Below are 25,439 nucleotides of genomic sequence, written 5' to 3'. Positions count from 1 at the left end.
CCCTGAACGTGCCTGATCTCAAAGTACTATAACAGATCAGAGAACACCAGTCTCTCATGAATTCGTTCATGAACTCATTTATTCTAACCATTATGCAGCTGTAAGGCATCATATATTAAGTTAATAGGTAAAGGACAAATAGGGAAAATATTTTTGCAGTATCAAAAACCAACAAGGAAGTAATATCAGTAATACAAATCAAACCACTGAAATCAACAAGAAAAAGTAAAAAATAGTTCAAGGGAAAATGGGCAAAAGATATGAGTAGGCAGTTCACAGTCAGGGAATCCAGAATGGCTTACAAATTTGAGATGCTCAGCTTTTCTAGTATTGAAAGAGTAGTAGTGTTTGTATTTCATTGAATCTATGAAATATTACTGAAACATTAAAACAGCTATTTGAAGGCATTGCAAGTTTATTCTTAACAAACTGTTTCTGCATTGTGTAGGAAGAATGAGTTTGTGGTTTTGTTGCATGGGGATTCTCCCCAATCACCCCAAGTCAGCCAGTGAGAAACTGTGGCCTTCTCTACTGAAGGAGGAGATGACAGCTTTTAGAGCAGCAGAACAGACAGAAATTTAAAGAGGAAATTTTGGAAGCAGGAGAGCTGCAGGAGAGCTGAGATCTAAAATCTGAGAATACAGTCTACCCAAATCCCTCGATGACTGGTAACTTTCCACCTTCATAGGTAGGGAGCCTGGTGAAAAAGGAAGCAGGAGTCGAGGGGGATGGATTAGCTATATATGACTGCAAAAACAAATCACCCCCAAACTTAGCAGCTTGCAACAAACATAAACATTATCTTAGACAATTTTTTGCTACACAGACCTAGCTGCTTTATACTCTCAAGACACAGCAGGTGGTTTCCCCAGAGCAAGTGATCCAAAGGAGAGCAAAGGAAAAGTTGCAACATCTTTTATGACCTCGCCTTGGAAGTCACACTCTATTGCTTCCTTCTTTTCTTCTCTTTTTTAATTTATAAAGAAAAGAGGTTTATTTGGCTCATGGTTCTGCAGCCTGTACAAGAAGCATGGCTCTGGCATCTGCATCTGGTGAGAGGCTCAGGCTGCTTCCACTCACGGCAGAAGATGAAGGAGACCGGTGTGTGCAGAGATCACATGGGGAGAAAGAAAGCAAGAGAGAGAGGGCGGAGGTGCCACACACTGTCATTGCTGCAATATCCTACTGGTCATACAGGTCAGCCCTACTCCACAGAGAGAGGACTACACAGGGGCATGAATACCTGGAGGCGAGAATCACTGGGGCCTTCATGGAGGCTGACTGCTACAGAAATCTACTCTGAAAGAAATTTACAAGTTTGTTATGTTTTGCCTAAGTGCATTTCCCAGTACGCAGTTTGGGTAGCAGAAAACAGAAGTCCTGCTGGCTTGAGGTGTAAGAGGGCAAAACTTGGGGCTGGCAAAACAACTGGAAATTTAGATAGTGAATCCCAGAAGCAAGAGGAAATCCCAGAAGCAAGCCCCAAAATCTAAGTATGAATTCCACCCAAATCTTTGGCAGATCAGTAAACTCTCCAGGCACGAGGTATCTTTACCCCTGCCCTGCAGAGGGCTACACTTGAATAATAGCAAGGAAGCCAAAAATCCTGAGCAGAGATAATAGCTGCTTTGCACTGCAGGGGAGACAGATTTTTCAGTTTGAGTCTAGCAGTTAACTATTTACTACACACCAACAATCCTAAGAACAAAACAAATTCTAAAGTTTCTACAACATATTATATCATATAAACAATCCAATTTTCAACCAAAAATTACTAGATTGGACATGCAAAAAAACAGGAATCCCCTGACCCACATTCAGGAAAAAAAAATGTAGTCAACAGCAACTGCCTGCAAGGATATCCAGATATTGGGTTTATCAGAAAAATACTTCAAATCAGTGATTATAAATAAGTACAAAGAATTAAAGAAAAACATAATATTAAAGAGCAAACAGCTGTGGAATCTTAAAAGTGAAATGGAAACTATAAAAAAGAAGCAATTAGAGATCTAGAGCTGAAAAAATAGTAGCTAAAATGAAAACTTTACTAGATGGGCTCAACAGCAGATTTGAAATGGTAGAAGAAAGCATCACTGAACTTGAAGATAGAGCAATAGAAACTATGCGATCCAACAGGAAAAAAATGAAAAAGAAAAATGAACAAAATTTCAGAGACCTTGTGGGACACTGTCAAACAGTCCAATATACAAGTAATTCAAGTCTCAGAAGTAGAGAAGTGATAAAGAAGAAAAAATATTTAAAGAAATAATGGCTAAAAAAAATGCTTAACTCACAACATTTTGGCGTAAGGATTCCATGAGAACTCATATGAAAATAACTTGAAATGTAGTAACATTACAGACACTTAAAGTACATTCATACTTTGACTTTTCTGTTTATAAACTCTTGCTGCCCACCATTTAGGCTATTGATGTCTTATATTACTACCATCAGATGAAGAGGCAATTAAAGGGAATGGGATTAACTATATTTTTTTCATAATACAACTATTTATTCAGCACCTACTATGTTATGGTTAAATGTCAATGGAAGGTTAATTTTATGTGTCAACTTGGCTAGGCCACAATACCCAGATATTTGGTCAAATATATCTAGATGTTGCTATGAAGAGATTTTTTAGGTGCTTTGAGTAAAGCAGATTACTATCCATAGTGGACGTAAGCCTCACCCAGTCAGATGAAGGCCTTAAGAAAAGGACTGACCTCCCTCCAGGAAAAGGGAATTCTGCCTCCAGACTGCCTTCACACTCAAGTTGCAACATCAAGTCTTCTCTGGGTCTCCAGCTTGCCAGCCTGTCCTGCAGACTTTAGACTGGTCAGCTTCTAGAATCATGTGAGCCAATTCCTTAAAATAAATCTCTTTCTGTCTCTGTCTCTACACACACACACACACACACACACACACACACACACACATTCTATTGGTTTTGTTTCTCTGGAGAACCCCGACAACTATGATTAATACAAGGGGGGAGGGTTGGTCATGCTCCCTACCCTTAACAAGCTTTTTTGCCTATAAATTAAGGGAAAAACTCAAAATACGCCGTACAAATCTGTAAGCACAAGATGTCTTGAGAACACAGAGGAGAAGCACACCTTCTGGTCTGGGGCAGGAGAGAGGAGTGCAGTCAGAAAAGGCCTCCTGGAAGAGATAACATCTAAGCTCACTTCTAATAAATAGGAGCGAAGAGAGGAAAGGTAAGTAGAGAGACAAGGAAGAGCATGACAAATAGAAAAGTCATAGGCAGGAGCTATATCCTGACATGCCTTATGTGCTGCACTAAGGAGTTTAGTTTTTATCCTCAGAGCAATGGAGAACAATTTTGCACAAATATATTATATACGGGTATAAGAATCATAGGAAAAACTTCATTAGAGATTTTTTTTAATAAGAAAACTTCTGAATAATGTTGATTATTAACCATGTATGTTCTGTCTTTATTTTTTTATGATCACAGAAAACTAAGAGCTTACCATATGAGGTACTAGTTGCATCAAGCTGGTTAACTGGCTATAATACAGCCATCTCAGTCTTTTCTTTAAGTTGCATTACAAATGTGATCGCTGTTAGTATAAATGTGACTTGTTTTCTAGTGCCATCTGGTGTTTTGTTAGTGCACTGATTACTACTTTTTAAAAGACTGCAAGTAGTAACTGGGAAATCTTTAAATGCCTTGTTATAAGACATTCACAATATATCCTGTTTAAACCTATCCTTAATTGTAATGAACAATATAATGGGATACTAAATATTAGTCTAAATTTTTAAAAATTTCAGGAAAAGTCAACAAGACAAATATAATTTTATCTAACATATACACGTACACAAGCAAAAACACATTTCATTTTTGTAGGCATGTGTATTCCATTGTTCAAATTTCTTTAAAGGCACAGAAATCCTCAACTAATGGCTGACATTTGATCTATACTAAATCAGTAACATATTGCATACTTTTGTGCTCAGTGAATTTGTCAAAGCACATCTTTTTAAGAAGCTTAGAGTCATCTTTGAGTCCCCTCTCTCTCTCTCATACCCCATTATCCCACCCAGTAGCAGACCCTACTGACTTTAAGTCCAAATACGTGCAGAATCTAAACACCGCTCACCACCTCCACCCTACATCCTGATCCCGGTCATCTCTCACCATCTCTCACCTGGACTACTGCAGCAGTCTCCTAATGGTCTCCCTGCTGCCAATCTTGCACTGCTCTTGCCAGAATGAGCCTTTGAAAACATAAGGCAGATCATATCCATCTTCTGCTCAGTCTCCCAATGGCTTCCCACCTCACTACAAAGTCCGTCCTTTGGCCTTCGATTGTGTCTCACACACTCGTACACCCTGTCCTCACAGTCTTCACCAGCAAACACCTCCTTGCTGGGCCTCACACATGCCAAGCACACAAGCTGCAGGGACTATGAGCACACTCCTCCAGCCCCCAACGCTCTGCTCCCGGATGGATGGTGGTAGCTCCCTCCCCTGTCTGTTCAAAACTCTCCGCTTAAATGACACTCTCCAAGAGGCCTATCTCAGACAGTGACATCTAAGCAACACCTCCTGTCTACTGTCATTCTCTGTTGTCTTTTCCTGTTTTATATTTCTTTTCACACTTATCCCTGCCTGCTATACTCTAGCGTTTCAAAACAACATATCCATCCCCTACCAGCCCCCACCCACACATTAAAATGTGAGAACAAAGAGAGCTGGAACTTTGTTTTATTGACTGGTTTAGCCCCAGTGCCTAAAACAGTGCCTGGCCCATTAAGTACTCCATGTACTGAATAAATGGATGAATTAAAATAATTGTTTGAATTTGGCATCTAATAAGCCACTTTTGCATTGCATTATTCTGTAGTTCACACTTGCATTTTGTGACTGTGGAATATGGGATATGTGGGCAAAGACGACATCCAGTCGGGAGAAGCCCATATAGTAATTTTATCTAAGACAGATACAAACAGTCTGATTCGAATCAGACATCTCCAAATGAGGGCCTATTTTGAAATAACCTTATTCCAATCTTGTGACTCTACCAAAATAGACTAAATCTGATTCTCTAAAAGAACAAAGGGATCACAGATTTATTAATTCTAGGTGAAAACAATGCCTTCCCACTCTCATCAGCAGTTTCTCATCAATATTCTAGAGGGGAGATAATACAGGTAAAATCTGTCAACCTAATAATTTATCCTGAGACAAATTTATAACTGCCATTAAAAAAATCTCAATTTCTGTTATTATGAATCTAAAGTCTGACTGTTGAAACACAATTTTTTTAAGACATATTCCAAAAATGGAATGTTTCCCCTTCCCTCTTCCCTACTGGTTAACAACATCATATGAATCTATTTGAGTAAAAAACACATGGAATTCCCAAAGCTGACAATTCACTTGAACATGATTTTCAGTGAATCTGCGGTAACATTGATTCATCATTTCTTTTAATTCTTACTATTCCTGTATTTCACTCTTAATAAAATGCTTTAGTTACAAACATCTTTTAGTTGGTACTGATCTAAACTGCCAATTTTAAATGCTCAGAGAGTGACAAACCTGTCAAGAGAAGCTGTTTTCCTGACCAGGTTCCAGAGACCCAGCCCCCACACTCCCCAAGAACACCCCCTTTGGGATCAGAGCTCCTAGAGGTGAGACCTGTGCACAGAGGACACCAGGCAGGACAGTGCCGGCTGCTAAGGCTGAAGCGGGAGCTCTGCCATATGAGGGGCAGAGTCGTGGGCCCGGACTGCCCTGTGAGCAGCAGGTCTGGGCAGGTTTGCAAGTGTTCGCATTTATCCACAATGAACCACAACTACAATCTGGCCTCCTCATCCCTCCCTTTTAAGAATGCACTGCCGTGGACCTCCTAGAAGCAAACAGTCAACGTGTGAATGAGCAAGGGCCCTGCTAGGTACAGAGATGTGGCTGGGCTGGGGATGGCGTCCCACAGCATGGAGAAACACATCTGGACTCCCGCAACGATCTGGCCCCAGGCTTTAACTGTATCTCACAAACTCTTGGCTTGTTCAGGGTGCTCCAGCCTCTCTGGCCCTTCTCTCCCTTCTCAGGACTTTTGCACAAACTGCTCCTCAGCTCAAAGTGCTCTTAGTCCTTGCACAGCTGCCTGGATCATATCACTAATCACGGGAGAGAACTTCTCCCCCGGCACACTCTCCTGCTTTGTGTCCTCAGAACTCTCATCCCAATTTGTTTTTGTGTGCATTGCTGGTCTCCCTACTGAGGTGTGAGCTCCCCCAAAGCAGGAACCTTGTCTGACTTGCTCTTAGCTGCGCGCACCTGTTCAGAACAATGCCTGGCATGTAGCAGTCATGCAAATATTTAAGGGGATGAAGGGATCTGTGGATTTGGGGGTTTTTTTGGTGACTGTTATGAAGTTTATTGTTTTTAAAAATACATATTCTGATGATCTATCAAGCTTTTTAGCCTGGAACAGTAGCTATGTTCCTAAAATATGGTGGTCGAATACATTTTGGTAACAAAAGGAGTAAAATCCTGCATTGCCCGAGACTGCTAATTACTGCTTCCTCGTGATATTCAATATTCCCTTCTTCCTTAGAACTAGAACCCTGAGTTTTAGCTCTAACAAAGTTCTGTCAGTTAAATGTAGATCTTCTAAGAGGCCTGCTCCTGCTGCAGTCCTCTTCCCTGTTATCGGGATGTAGCTACAGTGGCTGGCGCTGAGGACAGCCCTTTTGGAACAGGAAGTTATGGACTAAGGATGGCAGAATGGCCAGAAACTGGGTCCTTCATGAGCCACTAAACAGGTCCTAGGCTACTTATGAGGGTAGGAAATAAACTCCTGTCTTTTAAGACACTAAAATTTTAGTTTTTTTAAATTATATGTAACTGAATTTAATTGTAATGGGAATGTGGTGCTTTGTAGGGTTGGTCTGAATCTGATATATAACTCAAGTCTTAAAGACATGCAGGAAGGAGGGTAAAGATGGGGGCTATTAGGAAAACCAGGATTTTAGCCAGGCACAGTGGCATCCACCTGCAGTCCCAGCCACTTGTGAGGCTGAGGCGGGGGAGGATTCCTCGAGCCCAGGAGTTCTAGTCCAGCCTGGGCAAAGTACCGAGACCCCATCTCTTAAAAAAGAAAAGGAAAAAAGAAAACCAGAATTTTCCTTAAAAGTGTTCATTTCCCTAACCAATGTAGCAAAGGAAAATATGAATAAAGGACAAAGAGGGCTTGTTTTTTCTCTCTTCTCTGTTACACCCTGGAATCCGGGGTTGTGAGGAGTGAGACTTGAGTGACACTGGCGCTGGGACGTGACCTCAGTCTATACAGCAGTGGTCGCTTTGCCTTGGAGCCACGTAATGAAATGTTCATCGGTCCAAGGCAAACTGAGTGGTGTGGATCACATTTGTGATTTTTCCATAATGCTATATTTATTTGATATTTTTAAAACTGTCCTGTATTTTTAAATTATGTGTGACTTACTTTGGAGACTAAAAATATCTTCGTTTTTATAATTATTAATAATTATAATAGTAGATACAACTTCTTTTAAAAGTTATGTTCTAACAAAATAAAAAAATTGGCATACCTATGTGAGATCCCCAAATCAACTAATTGCTAATCTAAGCAACCCAAAGTCCAGATATTTGGATAATAATAGTAGTAGGCTGAGACAGATAAAAATAGTATCAGACTGTGTTCATTATTTACAGATATTGCTTCCATTTTACCTTTCTGCTATGATGCATACTCTGTGAGGCATAAGAATCACTATCTTCATTTCTAGATGAAGACATTTAAGGTTAAACTGTTTTTAAATAAAGATTTCCTTTTCCTTGTTAGTTTCATGTTCTAAACAGTGTGAGACATGGAGCTCTGACACACTGAGCCACAGGAGACCACGTGATCTCTGCTTTCTCTGGGAACAGCCACAACAGCGTCTCCTTGCCAGCACCACCCACTCAAGTTTTGGGTCTCCCATAGATTCTCATCCTAGGAGTTTCATCTGGGTTCTGGCTCTTATTCCTTCAGTTTGGATTTTATAGTCTTTTATGTCTTTTAATATTGATCCTTATTAATTAAAAAATAACAGAAATTCATTCAACAAATATTTACTGAGTGCCTACTGTGTGCCAAGAGCGGTTCTAGGCCCAGGAGGTGCAGCAGTGAGCAAAACAAAAATGTGTCTTCATGGAAACTTTAATCCAGGGGGAGGTCCAGATAATAAACACTAAAGAAAGAAACTATCAACTATATCATGTGATGATAGAGCAATAGAGAAAACACGGCAAAGAAAGAGAGCATGGCCTGTAGGGGGCTGCAATCTTAAATAAGACCAGGGTCAGGGGGGCTCACTGAGAGGGCAGCGGCTGAGCAGAACTAAAGGAGCAAGCCTTGTGGGCATGTGTGCTTGGCAGGGAAGCCAGCATGGCTAGAATGGAGGGAGCAGACAGAGGGAGAATCGCAGGACATGAAGTTGGAGGGGAAACCTGTAGAAGACGAGAAAGGGAAACCGGATCGTATGAGGCCTTGTAAATCATTGCAAAGGACTTTGCTTTTACTCTGAAGAAGATCTGAAGGTGTTGGAGGGATCTTAGCAACATGATATGACTTAGGTTTTAAAAAAGGGTCACCGTAGCTACTGCATTGAGAAAGGCTATAGAGAACCCAAAGCGCAAGCGGGAAGACCAGTTAGGAGACAACCGGAATGATCCAGGCAAGAGATGGTGTGGTTTGGACCTGGTGGCGGTGGGAAAAGGTGGCAGGAAGTAGCTGGATTCTCAGTGTATTCTGGAGTGAAGGAATCCTACCAAGATTTGCTGATGGAATTACAGTGATGCATGAAAGAGAAGGTTTGTAGGAGAAGTACATTTTGAGTGGGGAAGATCAGGAGTTCAGTTTTAGACCTGTTATGTTTGAAGTGATTATGAGACAGCCAACTGAGGTTACCATGTAGATGCCATGTAGACAGCTGGACACACCAGTCTAGAGTTCAGGGAAGAGACCCAGGCTGTGGGTGAATGTGACAATCTTGGGCATATGGAGAGGAATTTAAAGCCAGGAGATGAGATGAGATCATCAAGGGAGTACGTGCAGATAGAGAAATGCTCCAAGGGCTGAGGCCTGGGGCACAGCAATCTTTAATGTTCTGGGAGATGGGCAGTATCCATCCAAAGAGCCTGAGAAGAAGCAAACAGCAGAGAGTAGGAGAAAAACCAAGCGCACGTGGCATCCAGCAAGCCAAGTGAAGCCGTGTCTGAAGGAGAGGGTGATCAGCTATCAAAAGCTGCTATGCTCCTTCCTGCTCTGGCATTTGGCACTGTCTATTATAGTTAGACGGGCACTGGGGAGATTGAGTAGGATGATCGAGCTAATCCCAATCATCTGTAAAACAAAGTCAACCAACAGTTTCCAATATGGAGGAGAAAACTCCAGAATTAACAAGTCATTTATAAATGCATAAGGAAGTACTAGAAGGAAACAGCTACAAGAGAGTTGTGAGTGGAACTCAGGGATGGGGAGTGGTGGGGTAGAGGACTGCTGTTTTTCATGCTAACGCTTAACTTTTTAAACTATATCATTGTATTAACTTTGACAAAAATTTAAAACGACTAGTGAGAAAAAAAATTGCATGAGGTAGATGCCTAGTTCTCAACCTGTGGGTTGTGAAATTGCAGCCAGAGGCCAGCAACTCCACGTTTACCAATTATTTACACACTAAGTAATACCTTGTGCATTATATGTACAAGTAGATCCACATGTAGATACTGTTCTCACCATTACAAATTCAATTAAAGGCATCCCTGAAATTGTAATAACATTTAATCATTAAAGATCTTATCATTCAATGGATACTAAAAATATAACCACTACTCTATGATCATCCATATAATTTTTTGACATTAAAAATAGTTCCTCACTCTAAGTTTACAAACCTATGTGAGAGTTCAACTAAAATACTATGGGTTATTAAATTTCTTAGAATGCCTCTGTAATAAACTTTTGGAAGGCAGATTTCATTCTTTCTATAGTTTGTAACTTTGCATGTCTTTCCTTCTAATAAATCAGAGTTCCTTGCAAAAAGATATCATGTTCTAGCAATCTTTGGATTCCTATACCTAGCACAGCTGTCAACATATCAAAAATAAATAATACTTAATATTTCCTAAGTGTTTTCCCTGTGTTAAATATTGCTTTAAGCACTTTATGTATATTTTTATTAAATTACTATTGTGGAAACACAGCCTACTGAAGTTGGCACTCGTATTATTCCTGTATCACAGAAGAAGACACTGAGGCACAAAGGTTAGGTAATTAATTCTCCCAAAGACACACATACAGTGGATGACAAAACTAGAATTAAAAACCAGGCAATCTCTCTCTGAGCCTTAGCTCTTAATGTTTATGTAAAATATTAATAAATGTTTAATATTAATAAAATATTAATATTAACAAAATATTAATATTGATAAATCACTGAAAAACCCAGTGGTGATTTCTTTTAATTAGTGATATAAAATAAAATCATGTTATTCTTAGATGGTATGATGACTTTTTCTTAAGTATATTTTAAAGGCTGTTTATTTGACAATCTCACCTTTCTCTTTTGGTTCTGGATCATCCATTTTTTTATTTGTTTCTGAAAATTAAAGACAAAACATAATAAGTACTCTGTAAATCACCATTCAATAACTCAAAATGTAGCACAACATTTAAATGAATTCAAATAAATGTAATTTAAGAATGATATGTCTGAGCTTACAATTCAATTTTCCTAAATCCTGAATTCTTTACACATGAAATTCATCACAAAATATCAAGACTTAGGCTCATTTAAATTACTTAGAAAAGTCTCCGAGCAGAGACTAGGTAGGTGCCAGCACGAGGCTAAGTGACCCCCGTCTGTACGATGAGGCAGTTGGAGTGAGCGATGTCCACCGACTCCAGTGTCTCCATGGGTACAGAGGCAAACTGGGTGGGGAGGAGCTGTCACCAAAGCTTGTTCAACATTTTTATTGTCTCCTGAAACCATAAGACTACTTTTATAATTGATACCGTATGCTTTATTTTTTTCCTATTTTTTATTGCTTTTATTTTTAATTTCAGGGTATTATGAGGGTACAAACATTATAGTTACATTTTATCCCACATTTTATGTCTTTGCCTCACCCAAGTGAGGGTTAGAGGCATGTCCTTCCCCTCTACAATGCTCCCCGTGTCCTTTAGTTGTGGGTTTACCCCCCATCCCCCTAATCCCTGGAGAATATCACTGCCATGTGAGCACCCTTGTGTTCATCAGTTAGTACCAATTTGCTTTAAAGGAAGGCAGCATGTCACGGTACTTGAAATATCAGTATTAGTCTTGCTACTCTAAGGACATCACATGCACACACAGATGGGGAAGCCCGCACTGAAGCCCAGGTGCACACCATTAGCCCACTTGCTGAGGAGCCCAAGATGAATCCAAGAGCTCACCTGCGTCAGCCTCACATTAAGTTAATCACAGTCAGTCTCTCTCCCATACGTGGGGTTACTGAGCACAGAGACACCCACCAAGAACATGGACCAAAGAACAACCACCTCTCCCATAAAAAAATAACAGCATATGAGATGACCATGTGTTTACATCCTCATTTCTGCACCTATAACTTCATATCAGGCCTAATGTTTAATGTAGATTAGGATCTAGTTCCTGTTCAAGGTAGACCAGTTGATTATAGCCCCGGTAGCTACTTATCCAGTCTTGGGGTATTTCTAGGAATACGTGCATATACACACGTGTAAGGGATCAGGCAGAGTTTTGAAGACTCTGTCCTTCCCCACAGTAGATGCCAGAGCATGTGGGTATGACCAAAGATGGGGTCAAAGGTACACTGACACGGACCACTCGATTTGTTGACCCCAAGTCTTCCACATTCACTTGTATAAAACATTTAAATCTGGGGAGGTAAAAAATAATCCATAGCAGGCTATAATGCAGGGAAGGGTTTTTTTTTATAGGTCAAATGTTTTTGCTCCTTTGAGACTTTAGATAAGAGGAAGAAAAGGGAACTAACTTTGAAGTCTAGTGCACCAGGCTCAGTCGCTTAGGGGTCCTCTGTTCTCTCACACCCTGGGGGCAAAGGTTTTACCTCCCTCTCTCTGCACAGGAGGGGGCTGAGGCTGAGAAATTAGAGCGTGTGAGGCTATCAAGGCATCAGTTTACATAATTCCAAACCATATGTTCTTTCCACTGTACCACCCCATACCCTTCTTGAAAGAGAAATGAAGGGATGGAGAAGTACAGGTCTTGACTTTTGCAAAGCATAGGTTTTATAAAGTTGGTTGCACATACCTCCTGGGCAGTGCTGCAAGTGGAATGCAGGGTATTTAAAAAAAGACAGAACAAACTTGTCGATCTCTGTTGAATGTTCTAGAATTTCTGATCTTATTAACTACAACCTCCTTCTTTAAAAAAGTTAGGTAGCTGAATTAGATCATTCGGTACCATTCACTCAGTAAACATTAACTGAGCACCTACTAATGTTTGCCTGGCACTCTGTAGAAATCAGGGATACAGCAATGTAGAAAAGCATCAAAAATCTCAGTCCTGAAGCTCTTTCTAGTAGGTCGGCAGTACCTGCAGGAAGACTGCAATCCTCCACGTCCGCCAGTAAGTGTGCGTGGCTAGTGGGACTTGAAAAATCAAGCACAAAATGCAAGTTTCTAACCTAACTAGATAGCACAGGTGGGTGCTGTCATGAAGGGAGTTCAGAGCTCTCCACACATCATCCCACCCCTGGGGGGGAATAAGGAAGGGGGAGTGGTTTGAATTGATCACGTTGCAAATAGAAGTGGCAGATGCCAATCCAGTATGACAGGGTCCTGACTGGCCTGGTCTCCCCACATCCTCTGGACTCACTTCCTCCCAGGAACTTGAAGGGTGAGTGTGGCTGGACATGCCCCAGAAACAAGAGCCACCACCCTCCTTCCTCCTTCCTCCTCCCGTGCAGTCCCGAAAGTGGAGTGGCAGGCCGGATCCAGGACGCCGTAGGCCCCAGGGCAAAGATCTTTTTCTCATTCTGTGTCCCCTCTGTCCCTCACCTCACATCAATGAGCTGAGCTCTGAGACATGTCTGGATATGGAGAAAATACACGGTGGAGATGTTGTAGCCTCCCTGGTTTGTAGTGCTTACATTGAGCTCCGGTAAAGGCATTTTCTGTGAGATGCAGACGACCTCACTAGCATTCTGCACAGCTAAGAATAAAGTGCTACTTTGTGTTATTTTCTGTACCTATGCTTCTCTGGGGGACTCCATATGGACCTTGCTGTGCCCAAAAGGAAAATGACTTATTGAGCACTTACTATATGCCTGGCATTTTTCCAAGCACTTAACACAGATTATCCCATATAAACTTCTCATCAGCCATAGGAGGTAGCTATAATTTTACAGATAAGGAAATTGAGGCATAGAAACTTAGAGCGGCTCACCAGGAAACAACCACAACTTCTAGGTGCAGGACAGAGACCTACAAAGGATGGATGCAGGAGCTATTTCATTTTAATCCTGCCCCCTGGCAATGGAGCATAATATGTTACATAAGCATTACCTATTAGAAATACATTAAGAAGAGGGGCTGATGGTATTCCTTTGTGATTTTATTCATCAAAAATGCAACAATCTTCTAACTAGTAAGCATAAAATGAACTGATTTTATTATGCAACAAAATTAAAAATGCTTAATGTACTTAAAAATAATGACAATATAGAGAAGAATTCTTCTGTATTTTATTGCACTCAAATAACATTTAACAGAAGACATTTACATTATTTTTAGAAAATCCATTAATGTTGCCCAACAGCATTTATTTGTAAAGACAAGGCTCATTAATTCAGATACTTGGAATTAAAAAATATTTGAAGTTGACCACAGCATAATGAATCCTCAATTTCCGGAGTTCTAGAGATGATCATATACAAAAATCCAGTAAAACTTATTTTACTCATTTATCAGTTTTAATGTCACTTCTAAGTTTCCTAAAAAAATATGGCTTTATAAAAAGTAGTGTTCTATAGTTCGCAATATGAAGAGCTTTATTATAATTTGAGTATCAACTCTGTATCACCCATATCACAGCTTTAGAAAACTATTGTTTTCCTTACTAACTTACTATTTCAGGTTTCATTACACATTGAGTCAGCATGCAGAACTCACTAAACATTGTAACTATGATCTATAATGATAAAAATATAGAATCTCTTTAATTTTAACTCTAAAAGCAGGAAAAAATACAGTCACCTTATCTTAATGTTAACATAATCAAGAGCTATCCCTGACACATCGATGAAACCACTTCTTATGGCTTTTCTTACAGCTCATGGTGCTTTCAAAATGATGTGGTGGCTACCCTTTTCTAACAAAGGAATATTTTCATCACAGCAACTATTTTTGAGCCCAAAATAAACCACGTTAAATACATTACAAAAACTTCAGTGTAGAAAGGAAGGGGCTCATCCGTCGTGAAATAGCAGCAGGCCTCGGGCTCTGGGAGTGCTTTTCATAAATCCTAAACCAACCCAACTAGAGGTGTGACCGAGTTCATCTAGCAAGAGCACTGAGCAGTCTCTAGTGCTGCAAGGGCGTTACTTAATTAGCCAAAGGCAGAACAGTCTTTAAGTTATACACCAGTGATTTATACAGACTTTCTAAAATTTAAACAAATGGCTGAATGGACTGCAGCTGTTGCTATTAGATGATCGATCTCAGGTGTCAGAGAGCATGTTTGCACGATACAGCAGGCCATTCTTTTTCCTTGTGTCTCATCAAGAAACTTTAGACTTCCTCTCATTTTGAAAAATAAATTAATGATAATTTAAAACTTTCATTAACATATGAAATTTTTCTAAGTAACCAGCTAAAAGTTACAAAAATCTCAAAATTTGAGTTTTAACCTGAATCCTTGAAGCTGCTGTAGAAATTTTTGATAAGAATACCAGTGCAGATATATTACAACTCAGACCTTCACAGCTAACGATCTGCTAGTGTTTTAAGAGCGCTGATGCAAGGCCCTCTTAATGGCTTTTAAATCACATTTAACGCAGAGTTTACACAAGTCAGTCCAACATAGTCAGTGTTAATTACTAATAATATATTAAAGCCCTAACCAAGACAATTGCTGCTATATTATCAATATAATTATTAACTATTGTCCAAAAAACACACATAAATTCAGGTAAGACTAGAAGCTGTGTCACAAAAAGAAAAAAAGAAAAGAAATCCAATGGATCTACTAATGCTATAAAAAAGGACATGCAGGAATGTAACATTACATTTTTTAGAAACATTAGTTTCTAAAAAAATTAAAAAAGAAAATACACTAAAATGCCAGTGGACTATAATGCATTCAACACATCTTTAGTGTTCTTTCCCAAAGATCTTGATCTGCTCAGTAATTACTTCACAAGATCTATCACAGCCATCTTTTGGAGCGTATGGTTAGGCTGGTCCTCCTGTGGTAGTAGGGGCAGTCTTTCTGAAGCTTTAAGTATCTGCAAAAATAAGGGGAAATCTAAATTAAAGGACCAACCAGACACAGACTGTGAAATTGCTTCATTTTCATTCTACTTCTTAAAAAACCCACCAACAGAAGTAAATGCCTTTTTGTTTTTAAAGATAACTTGGTAACAGAATAACTACCCAGAGAAGTCCCTGGGGATTACTTGCAAAGCTTCTGGTGAAAACTGGAGGCTTTTTAGAGCTCTGGAGAATTACATTTGAACTAAATGATCTCAATCTTTTGAGAAACACAAGCATTATATTTCTTTCTCCCATCAATATTTTCACTGTATTAAAAGAAATAAATAGAAATCTAGTGTGGTATTTGAAAAATAAGTAGAGAAAGAATTTTCAAGGAACAACTGGGCACTGTAAGCCACATTTGAAATATATTATTTTCGTAATTTTATTTCAATGTTTAATGCTATTGATAACATAAATGGTTGATAAGAAAAGTATATAGTATTTTAAAAGAAGAAAAACTCATTTCTATCCAACATTTTACAAATATTTTTTCATTCCAAACTTTATTTTATGATTTATCTCACTATTAAGCATCAGATTTATGGTACAATTAGATTAGAAAAGGAACTGGTGTACAATAAGGTCCAGCAAACTTTTGATATAATTTCTAAAGCTGGATGATGGTATTTCCATCCTTTCTCCCTCTCAATTTCTATCTATCCATCTATTTATCTATCTATGTGCATGTATGTGTAACCAAACCTTTTATATACGTAGAGTTGTTTAGTGCTAATGTAGCACAACTATAAATCCAACAGGAATGAGTGTTTATATTCACCAAAAAGACATGTACAAGAATATTCATAGTAGCTATCTTCATAGTAGCTAGAAAAAACTGGAAAAAAATCACTATATCCATCAACAGCAGAATGGATAAAAAATTATCGTATATTTATAGAAAACAGTTATGTATAAGAGCAAATGATTATACTTAACAAGACACATCACGTTGAGTAACACAAACCGATCACAAAAGCAAGCGTGTGTACATATGTTTATGGTTCTATTTATATTAAATTCAAAAGCAGGCGAAATTAATCTGTGATGATGAAGGTCAGAACAGTGGTTATCTCTGGTTGGGATACTACTGAGGAGGAGGAAGAGGGAGACACTTCTGGGTGCTCCAAGTGTTCTGTATCCTGATCTGAGCAGTGGGTACAAGGCTGTATGTAACGTGTAAAACTTCAACATTTGAACGCTTCCCTGTGTATAAATTACACCTCAGTAGAAAAAGTTTTAAAAAATGAGTTTGACTTTAAGTTCTCTCTGAATTTACCAATTTTCTAGACATTGAGAGGAAGAAACATTTCAAAAGTACCTTAAGACAACTGGAAGTTGTTCAAAGCATAAGGGTGAATATTCATAAAAAGGCGAATAAACTAGAAGTTTGGTTGCCGTTTCGAACGATTCGAATACAGGCTCCTCAACGTCTACAGAAGACCCCACTCAGACGTGATCCCTTAGGGCGGAAACCCGACAGCTCCTGCACCAGCCCGTCAGGCCTTCTGCGGCTCTCCATTCCTCCTGCCTTCTGCGTCTCCACTGAGGCTCTGCCGATCATTCGCAAGGACTCCAGCCAGAGACACAGGAACCAGCCTCACGCTCCCTCTCTCCCACTAGATCCTTTCCAACTCCAATGTTCCTGACGTCAAGGTCTCCTTTCCATTCACTCTTCCACGGCCAAGCTCCCGCCACTGCTAGCTCAGCCTGGTGCCGCTGCCCCTTACAGTGTAGCGTCCATACCTCCTTGCCTAACCGCTCTTTCCAAATCTGGATCTGATCATGTGACCCCTGTTTGGACTTTTTCAGTGGCTTCCTGTCACTTTTAGGCAAGATCCAGACTTTTAAACACCAAGAAGAGACTGCCTGCCTACTTTTCCACCTTGTCCCCTAGCATCCCTACCTGGCACACTGTCCTGGTCTTGGTGCTCTCTGAGCACTGGCTCCCCCTGCTCTCCACCCGCCAGATCCTGTAGCTTCTATCCGCACTTCCCAACTCAGCTAAAACAAGCAAGACAGCACGTGGGGGGCCTCGCCTCCCTCTCTGTACCACCCGCTCTGCAGCTGGGCGAGTTACCACTCCTGCGGGCTGCCTGCCCACTGCTCTGACAGTGTAACGGCATCACACTGTCACACTTCGTCGTGCACCCACAGGACTATGACCCACGCCAGGGCAGGGACCATGTTGTTGGTTGTGTATCTTCACTGGCCAGCATAGCCTGTATCACAGTGGTTGCTTGATTTACAGTTTTTGAATGAGTGATCAATAAAAATTTTGTGTTTGTGTAAACATGTGTGTGTGTGTGTGTGTGTGTGTAGCACTTGTTTAACATTGGCTGCTAAGAACATGATGTCAATCTCTGCCCTTGCCTAAGACCTCTAGTGCTGCTAGCCTAAAACTGGCTACAGGCCTTATTGATCTGTGTCAAAAAAACGCTAGACGATGGAGAGGCTTGAGAGACAGTTCTGGGTGGATGTGATGGAGTGAAACCATCACCACTGCTAGAGTACTCGACAGTGGGACGAGTTGCAAGCGTTATCGTCATTTTCAAAGAGATGGGAGCAGCAGAATTACTCAGAAACCATAATGCTGACAGAGCTCCATTCTGAATAACATGATCATATAAAACATAAAATTAACTTTTAAAATTCTTTTCTGGCATGGTGTAACAGAAAAATAGTTAATAGACCCAGTTAATCATAGAACCTTTAGTACTGTTTGGCAGGAAATTTTACTCTAGTGAATTTCTTAAATGACTTCTTCACAATTCATTCAGTTTGTGCTGTGTATATTTATGCTGTCACGTTGCTAGACATATGCTATATGATTTCAAGTAAAAATGCGAGTGTGAGGAGAAAGGTGAAAACCTGCTAAAGGAGTAGGAGTTCCAGAATCAGTTTACAGAATCTAGTATTCAAAATGGCTGACTTCTAATATCAGAAAAATCAATTTAGGATTGAGCTTCTACACCCTTGCTAAGAATACACCTGTACGGCACCTATACATTTCTAATATAAAAGGAAGAAGGCAAAATTTAAATTATCGGGCAATTTACTCTTACACCATAGACGATAATTAAATCTTCGACACTCCTGAGTCCTAAGTGATGAACTAGTATAGATTAAGAGAAAGATGCCAAAGAATATGACGCATCTAATTTCATCACACTAGGCCAGGCGCAGTGGCTCACGTCTATAATCCCAGCACTCTAGGAAGCCGAGGCAGGAGGATGGCTTGAGCTCAGGAATTCGAGACCAGCCTGAGCAAGAGCGAGACCCCGTCTCTACTAAAAATAGAAAAATTAGCTGGGCATGGTGGCACATGCCTGTAGTCCCAGCTACTCAGGAGGCTGAGGCAGGAGGATCACTTGAGCCCTGGAAGTTTGAGGTTGCTGTGAGCTAGGCTGATAGCTCTGCACTCTAGCCCGGTGACAGAGCAAGACTGTCTCCAAAAATGATAATAATAAAAATAATAATAATAATAATTTTATCACACCAAAATAACTCTCGAAACTCTCATCAGCTCTTAGGCTCATTTCTTTAAAATCCTCTGAAAAACGGCAGCTGAGAGTGTGGACTCTGGAACTGAAATGCAGCGATCAACCCTACTGCTGCTGGTCAGCTGTGGCCCAGGGAAGGTTAGTTTGCCTGGATGGGCTTCAGTGGTCTCATCTGCAAAATAGAGGCTAACAGTATGTCTACCTCTATTAAAGGTTAATCCATGAAATGTGCTTAGAAGGGCTCCTCCACAATGCTTAACAAATGTGAAAGTTCACGTCTCCCACTGTGTGGCTGAATACAATGGTGATAATGCCCCATGGGATCAGCACACCCACAACTACATTACCATAAACTTTGTAAGCCACATTAAGGCTGTATAACCTACTCTCAGAATAATCAGGGAACGCAAATTAATCATCGCAAATTAATCATCGGTTAGGTTCTGACAGCCAGGAAAAAGGTGAACTAATATCCAGCATTTTGCAGAAGTCCTCGATTTGAGTTTTCCACTGAGTAAGAGAATTTTAAAGATTGAAAGGCAGTAAGGAGGCAGGCCCTACAATCAGCATTCCTGCAGTTTCTGCAGTCAGATACATAATTAAACACTATTACAAAAGCAGTCAATGTACTGTACAAAAATATCATGAATATAGATTTATGTATATTATTTTGCCCAATGACATAATAAAAAATTGTAATATGAGGTAAGACTAAGAATATGACCAGGACTTATAGAAAATAAGCAACTCAGGTGCAATGGTTAAAAGTAACTACAATCATGCAGCACATAATATTTTGGACAGACTGAATATGCAGTGGTGGTCCCGTAAGATTATAATGGAGCTGAAACATTTCTATTTCTACTGACGTCGTAGCCATCTTAAGGTTGCCATGCAACGCATGACTCACATGGTTGTGGTGACAGAAACAAGCTGGCTGTGCTGCCAGTCACAGAAATGCACAGCACACACGACTATGTACAGTACGTAATACTTGACAATGATAATAAATGACTGTGTTACTACTGGTTTATGTATTTACTACACCATGCTTTTCATCATTATTTTAGAGTGTGCTCCTTCTACTCAATAAAAACAAAAAGTTAACTGTAAGATAGCCTTAGGCAGGTCCTTCGGGAGGTAAGCAGAAGAAGGCATTGCTATCATAGGAGATGACGGCGCTATGCTTGTTATTGCCCCTGAAGACCTTCCCGTGGGACAAGATGTGGAGGCGGAAGGCAGAGACGTTGATGATCTGACCTTGCGTGGGCCTAGGTTACTATGTCTGTTTGTGTCTTACTTCGGAACAAAAAGTCCAAAAAGTAAAAAGTAAAAATAATGAAAAGCTTATAGAATAAGGATATAAAGAAAGGAAATATTTTTGTACAGCTGTACATGTGTTTGTGTTTTAAGCTAAGTATTACTACAAAAGAGTCAAAAACTTAAAAAAAATTAAGATGCTTTCGAAGTAAAAAAGTTAGAGTAAGCTAAAGTTAATTTATTAAAGAAAGTTTATTTTATAAATTTAGTGTAGCCTAAAGTCTACAGTGTACAGCAATGTCCCAGGCCTTTGCATTCACTCACACTCACTGACACGCCCAGAGCAACTTCCAGTCCTGCAAGCTCATTCATGGTAAGTGTTCTATAAAGTTGCACCATTTAACTTTTATACTGTATTTTTATTGTACCTTTTCTATGTTTAGATATGTTTAGATACACATATACCGCTACGTTACAACTGCCTGGAGTATTCGGCACAGTAACACATGCACAAGGGTATGGCCTAGGAGCACTACGCTGTACCACTCAGCCTGGGTGTGCGGTAGGCTGTGCCATCTAGGTTTGTGTGAGCACTCCACGATGTTCGATGTTAGCGCAAAGAAGAAAATCGCCTAACGACGTATTTCCCAGAACATACTAAGTGACGTATAACTGTACTGCTGACTCTCAGCCTTCCGCTCACTTTGGCAAAGTCAAATTACAACTATGCAAAGGGTCAGTCAAGTTTTTATGATACCACATTACAGGTTACAACTTCTTGATAAGGTCTCTTTCAGCATTTAGCTTATCTTGATCTACCTCAAAGATCAGGCTAATTAATTACTAAATAACAATAGCCATAGCCACCACTTACTAGGAGCTTATTAACTGTCAGGAACTATGCACATTAACCAAATCTTTTTATGTGCTTCAGCTGTTCAATATCTCATCTAAAAAGCCCCTTATTTCACCACCCCAATCACTTGGTATTTCACATTAATGGTCCAAATAAATTCTTGGGCTCAGTTTGAAAAACACTGAAATAAAAGCACAGAGATTTCTGGTCAGAAATATTATGTTCCAGACCTTCATAAAAATTATATCAATGTTAAAAAATGTGATCTATAACTAGAAAAATATTAATGTTATAGGATGTAAATATCCACTTTCCTTGCCCTGTACATGTCTTCTAAACATAAATGCACACTGCCTAGAAATCACATGTAAAAACTCGATTTCTCCATGGACTCCTTTTCTCATTCATATTATAATACCAACAATTCAGGCTTCTTAAGTATTTGTTTCTGTATTATTATTATTATAAATGTACATGGTATGGCAACTATCAAATCTAAAATATCTCATTTATAAGACAAGCTGATTCATAACTAAAAATATCCTTTGATTATTTTGGGTTTTTTTCCTGAAATTTTAGTATTTAATACATTTTGGTAGGCCCAATTATTTCTACCAAAATCAATTAACAGTAATGCACACCACTGCTACAAAATTCACATTAAGCATAATGAGAAAACTATGAGTAAAGACGGAACAAATAAAGATGACACAACAAGGTAAAAAAAGGAAAGAAACACAGAAATGAGAAGAAATATACCTGGGAAATGAAAAATCCTCTTTTACTAGAACATTCTTTCCCACTATGAGAACCAGGTTTATATGCTAATTTCTGACTGCAGGTAAGTTTATGTCCTCTCTAAAATGCACTGGCAAGTACAGGCCTCAGTGGAAATGCTGTTCCCATTCCTTAAATTCACTGATGAGGAGGGCGACAGGCAGGGGAACATAAGGAAAGGTGGAGAAACTGGGTTTAATGTAGAGACCCTAGGGTGTTGACAAGCCCCAGGCAGCCTGGATGGCCCCAGGGCACCAAGAAGCTCTCAAGGAAGGTGGGGGAATGGGGAGCGAGAGGAGTAGAGTCTAATTTATGCACCATCCAACTTTCACCCTAAGGCAATTCTGACTCCATATCCGCCATCAAATGCCCTGTTAACCAAAAAGGAAAAGAAAACAAAACTCTAAACTTCTTCTACTACCACCATTTATAATGGCAAAATCATATGACCATTAATGTTCCTCCAATTCTAGCTCAACAAATACATACTACAGTGAATCTGATGTGTACTTTCCATCATTTTGGTTCGATTGATCAAAACACAGAAGAATTTTAAATTACAGTAGTTAAACCCTTCTCTCAAGATGTTTTACCCTTCATAGATTTATTACAAAGCTGCTGCTGATAGTAACAGTAGCTATCAAATAATAAGAGTTAAATATAACTAACAAAATGTCATACCTGGTGGTACTTCCTGGTGTTCTTCTACAGGGGGAACACTTACTTCTGAAATAAATAAAGTTATTAGCCATTACGTATTGCTGACCAGTGTTTAAATACTGCCCGTATTTAAGTTATGGTGATTATTTTTTACTGACTTTAAAAATTCAATTACAATTGTCAAAAGAAAAATTAGGTTTTTGCACCCTCACAACAAAGAAGAGTTAGTTACAAGTTAGCAAAATGTGTATTTCTCAACTGTTCTGCACAACAGGCTTGACAACATTACCTGCCTGACTAACCTTAAAACTCCATTGCCCAGCAAAGGAGGTAAGACTAAAACCTAGGTTTTCACCACAATTTTGCAACAGACTTGATGAAAAAGCTGAGGAAAGATGCTTAAGGTATCCTGTTTCTTCATTAAAGAGTTTCTTCTTGGAAAGTTTTTACCTCATAACCCTAGTTTTAACATTAATGAAACAATGAAATTAAATTGCAACAGAATCTTAAAAACAAACACTATCCTTAATAAAGCTGTTTTTGAAAAATAATATTCAAGATAACACCTTCTAAGACTAGTCAAAGATGTAGATGTAAACTTTTACTATCTCATCTTTTTCCTTGGCTGCTTCAACCCAATTATGATGGAAGAGACTAACTAAGACATCCCCCCACCCAATGATATAAGGACATAGTGACCTGATTTGCTATATCAAATTACAAATTAACATCTTTAAACCTAACAACCCATTTAACATTACCTTAACCTAGAAATGAGATTATATCAGCCTTCCTTTTGCTCCTTAAGAATTGTAACAGGCTTTGGTCAAAAGGAGGAATTTTTTTAATAGCAATTTCTAAAATACAAGATATTTATGCAGCTATTTTAATCATTTTTCTTTTTGCATTCATTTGCTTCTAATTATAAAAATGAAATGTGCTCAAAATGGAATATTTAGAAATATTTTACATAAAAGTAAAAGGAAACAAAAAAAGATCACACATATTCCCACTAACCACTGTTAGTGTTCTGACATACTTCCTTCTTAGAGTGGCAGGCAGTATAGCAACTCCTCAGTAGCTTTCCACATTGTGACTGGCTTGATAGGTTTGCCTGTTTATTTGGTTGGTTCTTAACTATTTAGAGACATACTAGCACTTTACCAACTTTGCCAATATATTTTTCAGAATTTCTCTCATTTTTGTCGTTGTAGGTACAAAACTGTGGTATATCATAAAGTATTACTTGCTTCCTTTGTTATTTCCATCACTGATGTTATCAAGAAAGCCATATTATTGCAAATTAAATTAAATTTTCATCTATTTTTATTTTGAAAAAATATACATTCGACAAACCCATCTGAAACTTCTTTTGGTATATGACATATTTAATAACAGAGGATTTTTAAAAAGGAAATAGTGAATTAATTATATCAGCACAACCTGAAAGGGTTAACTATTTTATTCATACGGCCTACTTTTCCTTACTCCAGGGCTTTTGAACCCATTTCATTCAGTATGGCTTTCACTCCCACCAATTCACTCCAATGGTTTTTGGAAAGATCACCAACAATTTCCACTTCACCAAATGCAACAGATACATCCCAGTCCTGAAATTCCTGGGCCACTCAGCACCATGGAACATACTCTCTCTCTTTTCTTTCTCTACTTTTTTTCTTCTCTACTGTTTTCCTCCTGGCTCAGTGGTTGTTTATCCTCCACCCACCTCACAATAGTGGGGTTCCTCTCAGAGCCCAGTCCTCAGACTGCCGCCTCTCTATTCTCTCTGCAGTCTCCTCCAAAATGACCATGTCAGTTTCCATGAGTTTAATACCATCTTCAATGGTGATGGCTCCCGAACGTTTATATTCATCTTAGATCTTGCCCAACTAGTTCAGATTAGCATATCCAACTCCTCACTTGACACTCCACTTGGATATCTCACACTAACTCCCAGACTTCAAATGCCTAATATGGAGACTCTTATTTTTTCCCCTAAACCAGTTTCTTCTACATCCTAGTTTTCTTCTTCTCAGTAAATGGCCCTATCATCCAATAGTTACTCAAACTACCCCCAAGGCCTCCTTTATTCCTTTTCTTTGCTTCACAACTATCGGAAAAGTTCATTAATTTTAATTCTAAAATATATCTCAAGTTCAACACTTTCCCCTCCATTTCCACTGCCATGATCTTACTCTAGGCCACCACAATCACTTCCCTGGAATAGTCCAAACTAATTTCCTGGCAGGGTGGTCCCCTTTTCCATCCTTGTTCTATCCGATCCATTCTCTAGCTAGAAGTAGAGAAAATTCTTTGAAACATAAATCTGATTATGCCATATCTTACTTAAGTATTCCCCAAATTTACACTGAGTCTAGAATATAATCCAAAGTCCTTAGTAGGCCCTGCGAGATCCTGACAGATCTGTGTCCATCTATTTATCTGCAACGGAAAGTAACCCGGCTGACACAGCTGGACAATAACAGAAGGTTAAACACAAGACTGGTACAGTGAGATCTGTACTTCTGCACAGATCATTCTAATGGCATGTGAAAGGAGGATGTGAAGGGGATAAATATGAAGTCAAGAAGACCAGCTAGAAGGCAAGACTGTCATTATCTAGGAAGATGACAAGGGGCTGAGCCAGATCACTAGTACAAGAGCTTTAGGAAAAAGAATGAATTTGGGAAATGTTTAAGGCATCTATTAACAAGGCTTGGGATTAGGTCTAGAGACAAAGGGAGAGGAGGACCCAGTAATGACTCCCACGGTTCTGGATTGGGAATCCCAGTAGATAGTGAGACAACCAGCCAAGATAGAAGGAGC

At 39.3% G+C, this 25,439-nt stretch overlaps 1 protein-coding gene across 2 annotated transcripts in view; it reads right to left on the bottom strand.

The window, feature by feature from the left end:
• The window catches only part of ASPH (aspartate beta-hydroxylase), a 231,714-nt gene that overhangs the window by 125,947 nt on the left and 80,328 nt on the right, over positions 1 to 25,439 (bottom strand). For both annotated transcript variants that reach the window (XM_012661431.1, XM_012661432.1), the window contains 2 exons: positions 22,635 to 22,679; positions 10,597 to 10,638 (listed from right to left, as the gene is read on the bottom strand). In XM_012661431.1, the coding sequence (XP_012516885.1) occupies positions 10,597 to 10,638; positions 22,635 to 22,679 (87 nt within the window). The remainder of the gene's footprint in view (positions 1 to 10,596; positions 10,639 to 22,634; positions 22,680 to 25,439) is intronic.

Source organism: Propithecus coquereli, unplaced genomic scaffold (genome assembly GCF_000956105.1).
Source record: "Propithecus coquereli isolate 6110/MARCELLA unplaced genomic scaffold, Pcoq_1.0 Scaffold71, whole genome shotgun sequence".
NCBI classification, from domain to species: domain Eukaryota; kingdom Metazoa; phylum Chordata; class Mammalia; order Primates; family Indriidae; genus Propithecus; species Propithecus coquereli.
The sequence above is the reverse complement of the archived record's forward strand: the minus strand, read 5'-3'. Positions and strand labels throughout refer to the sequence as shown.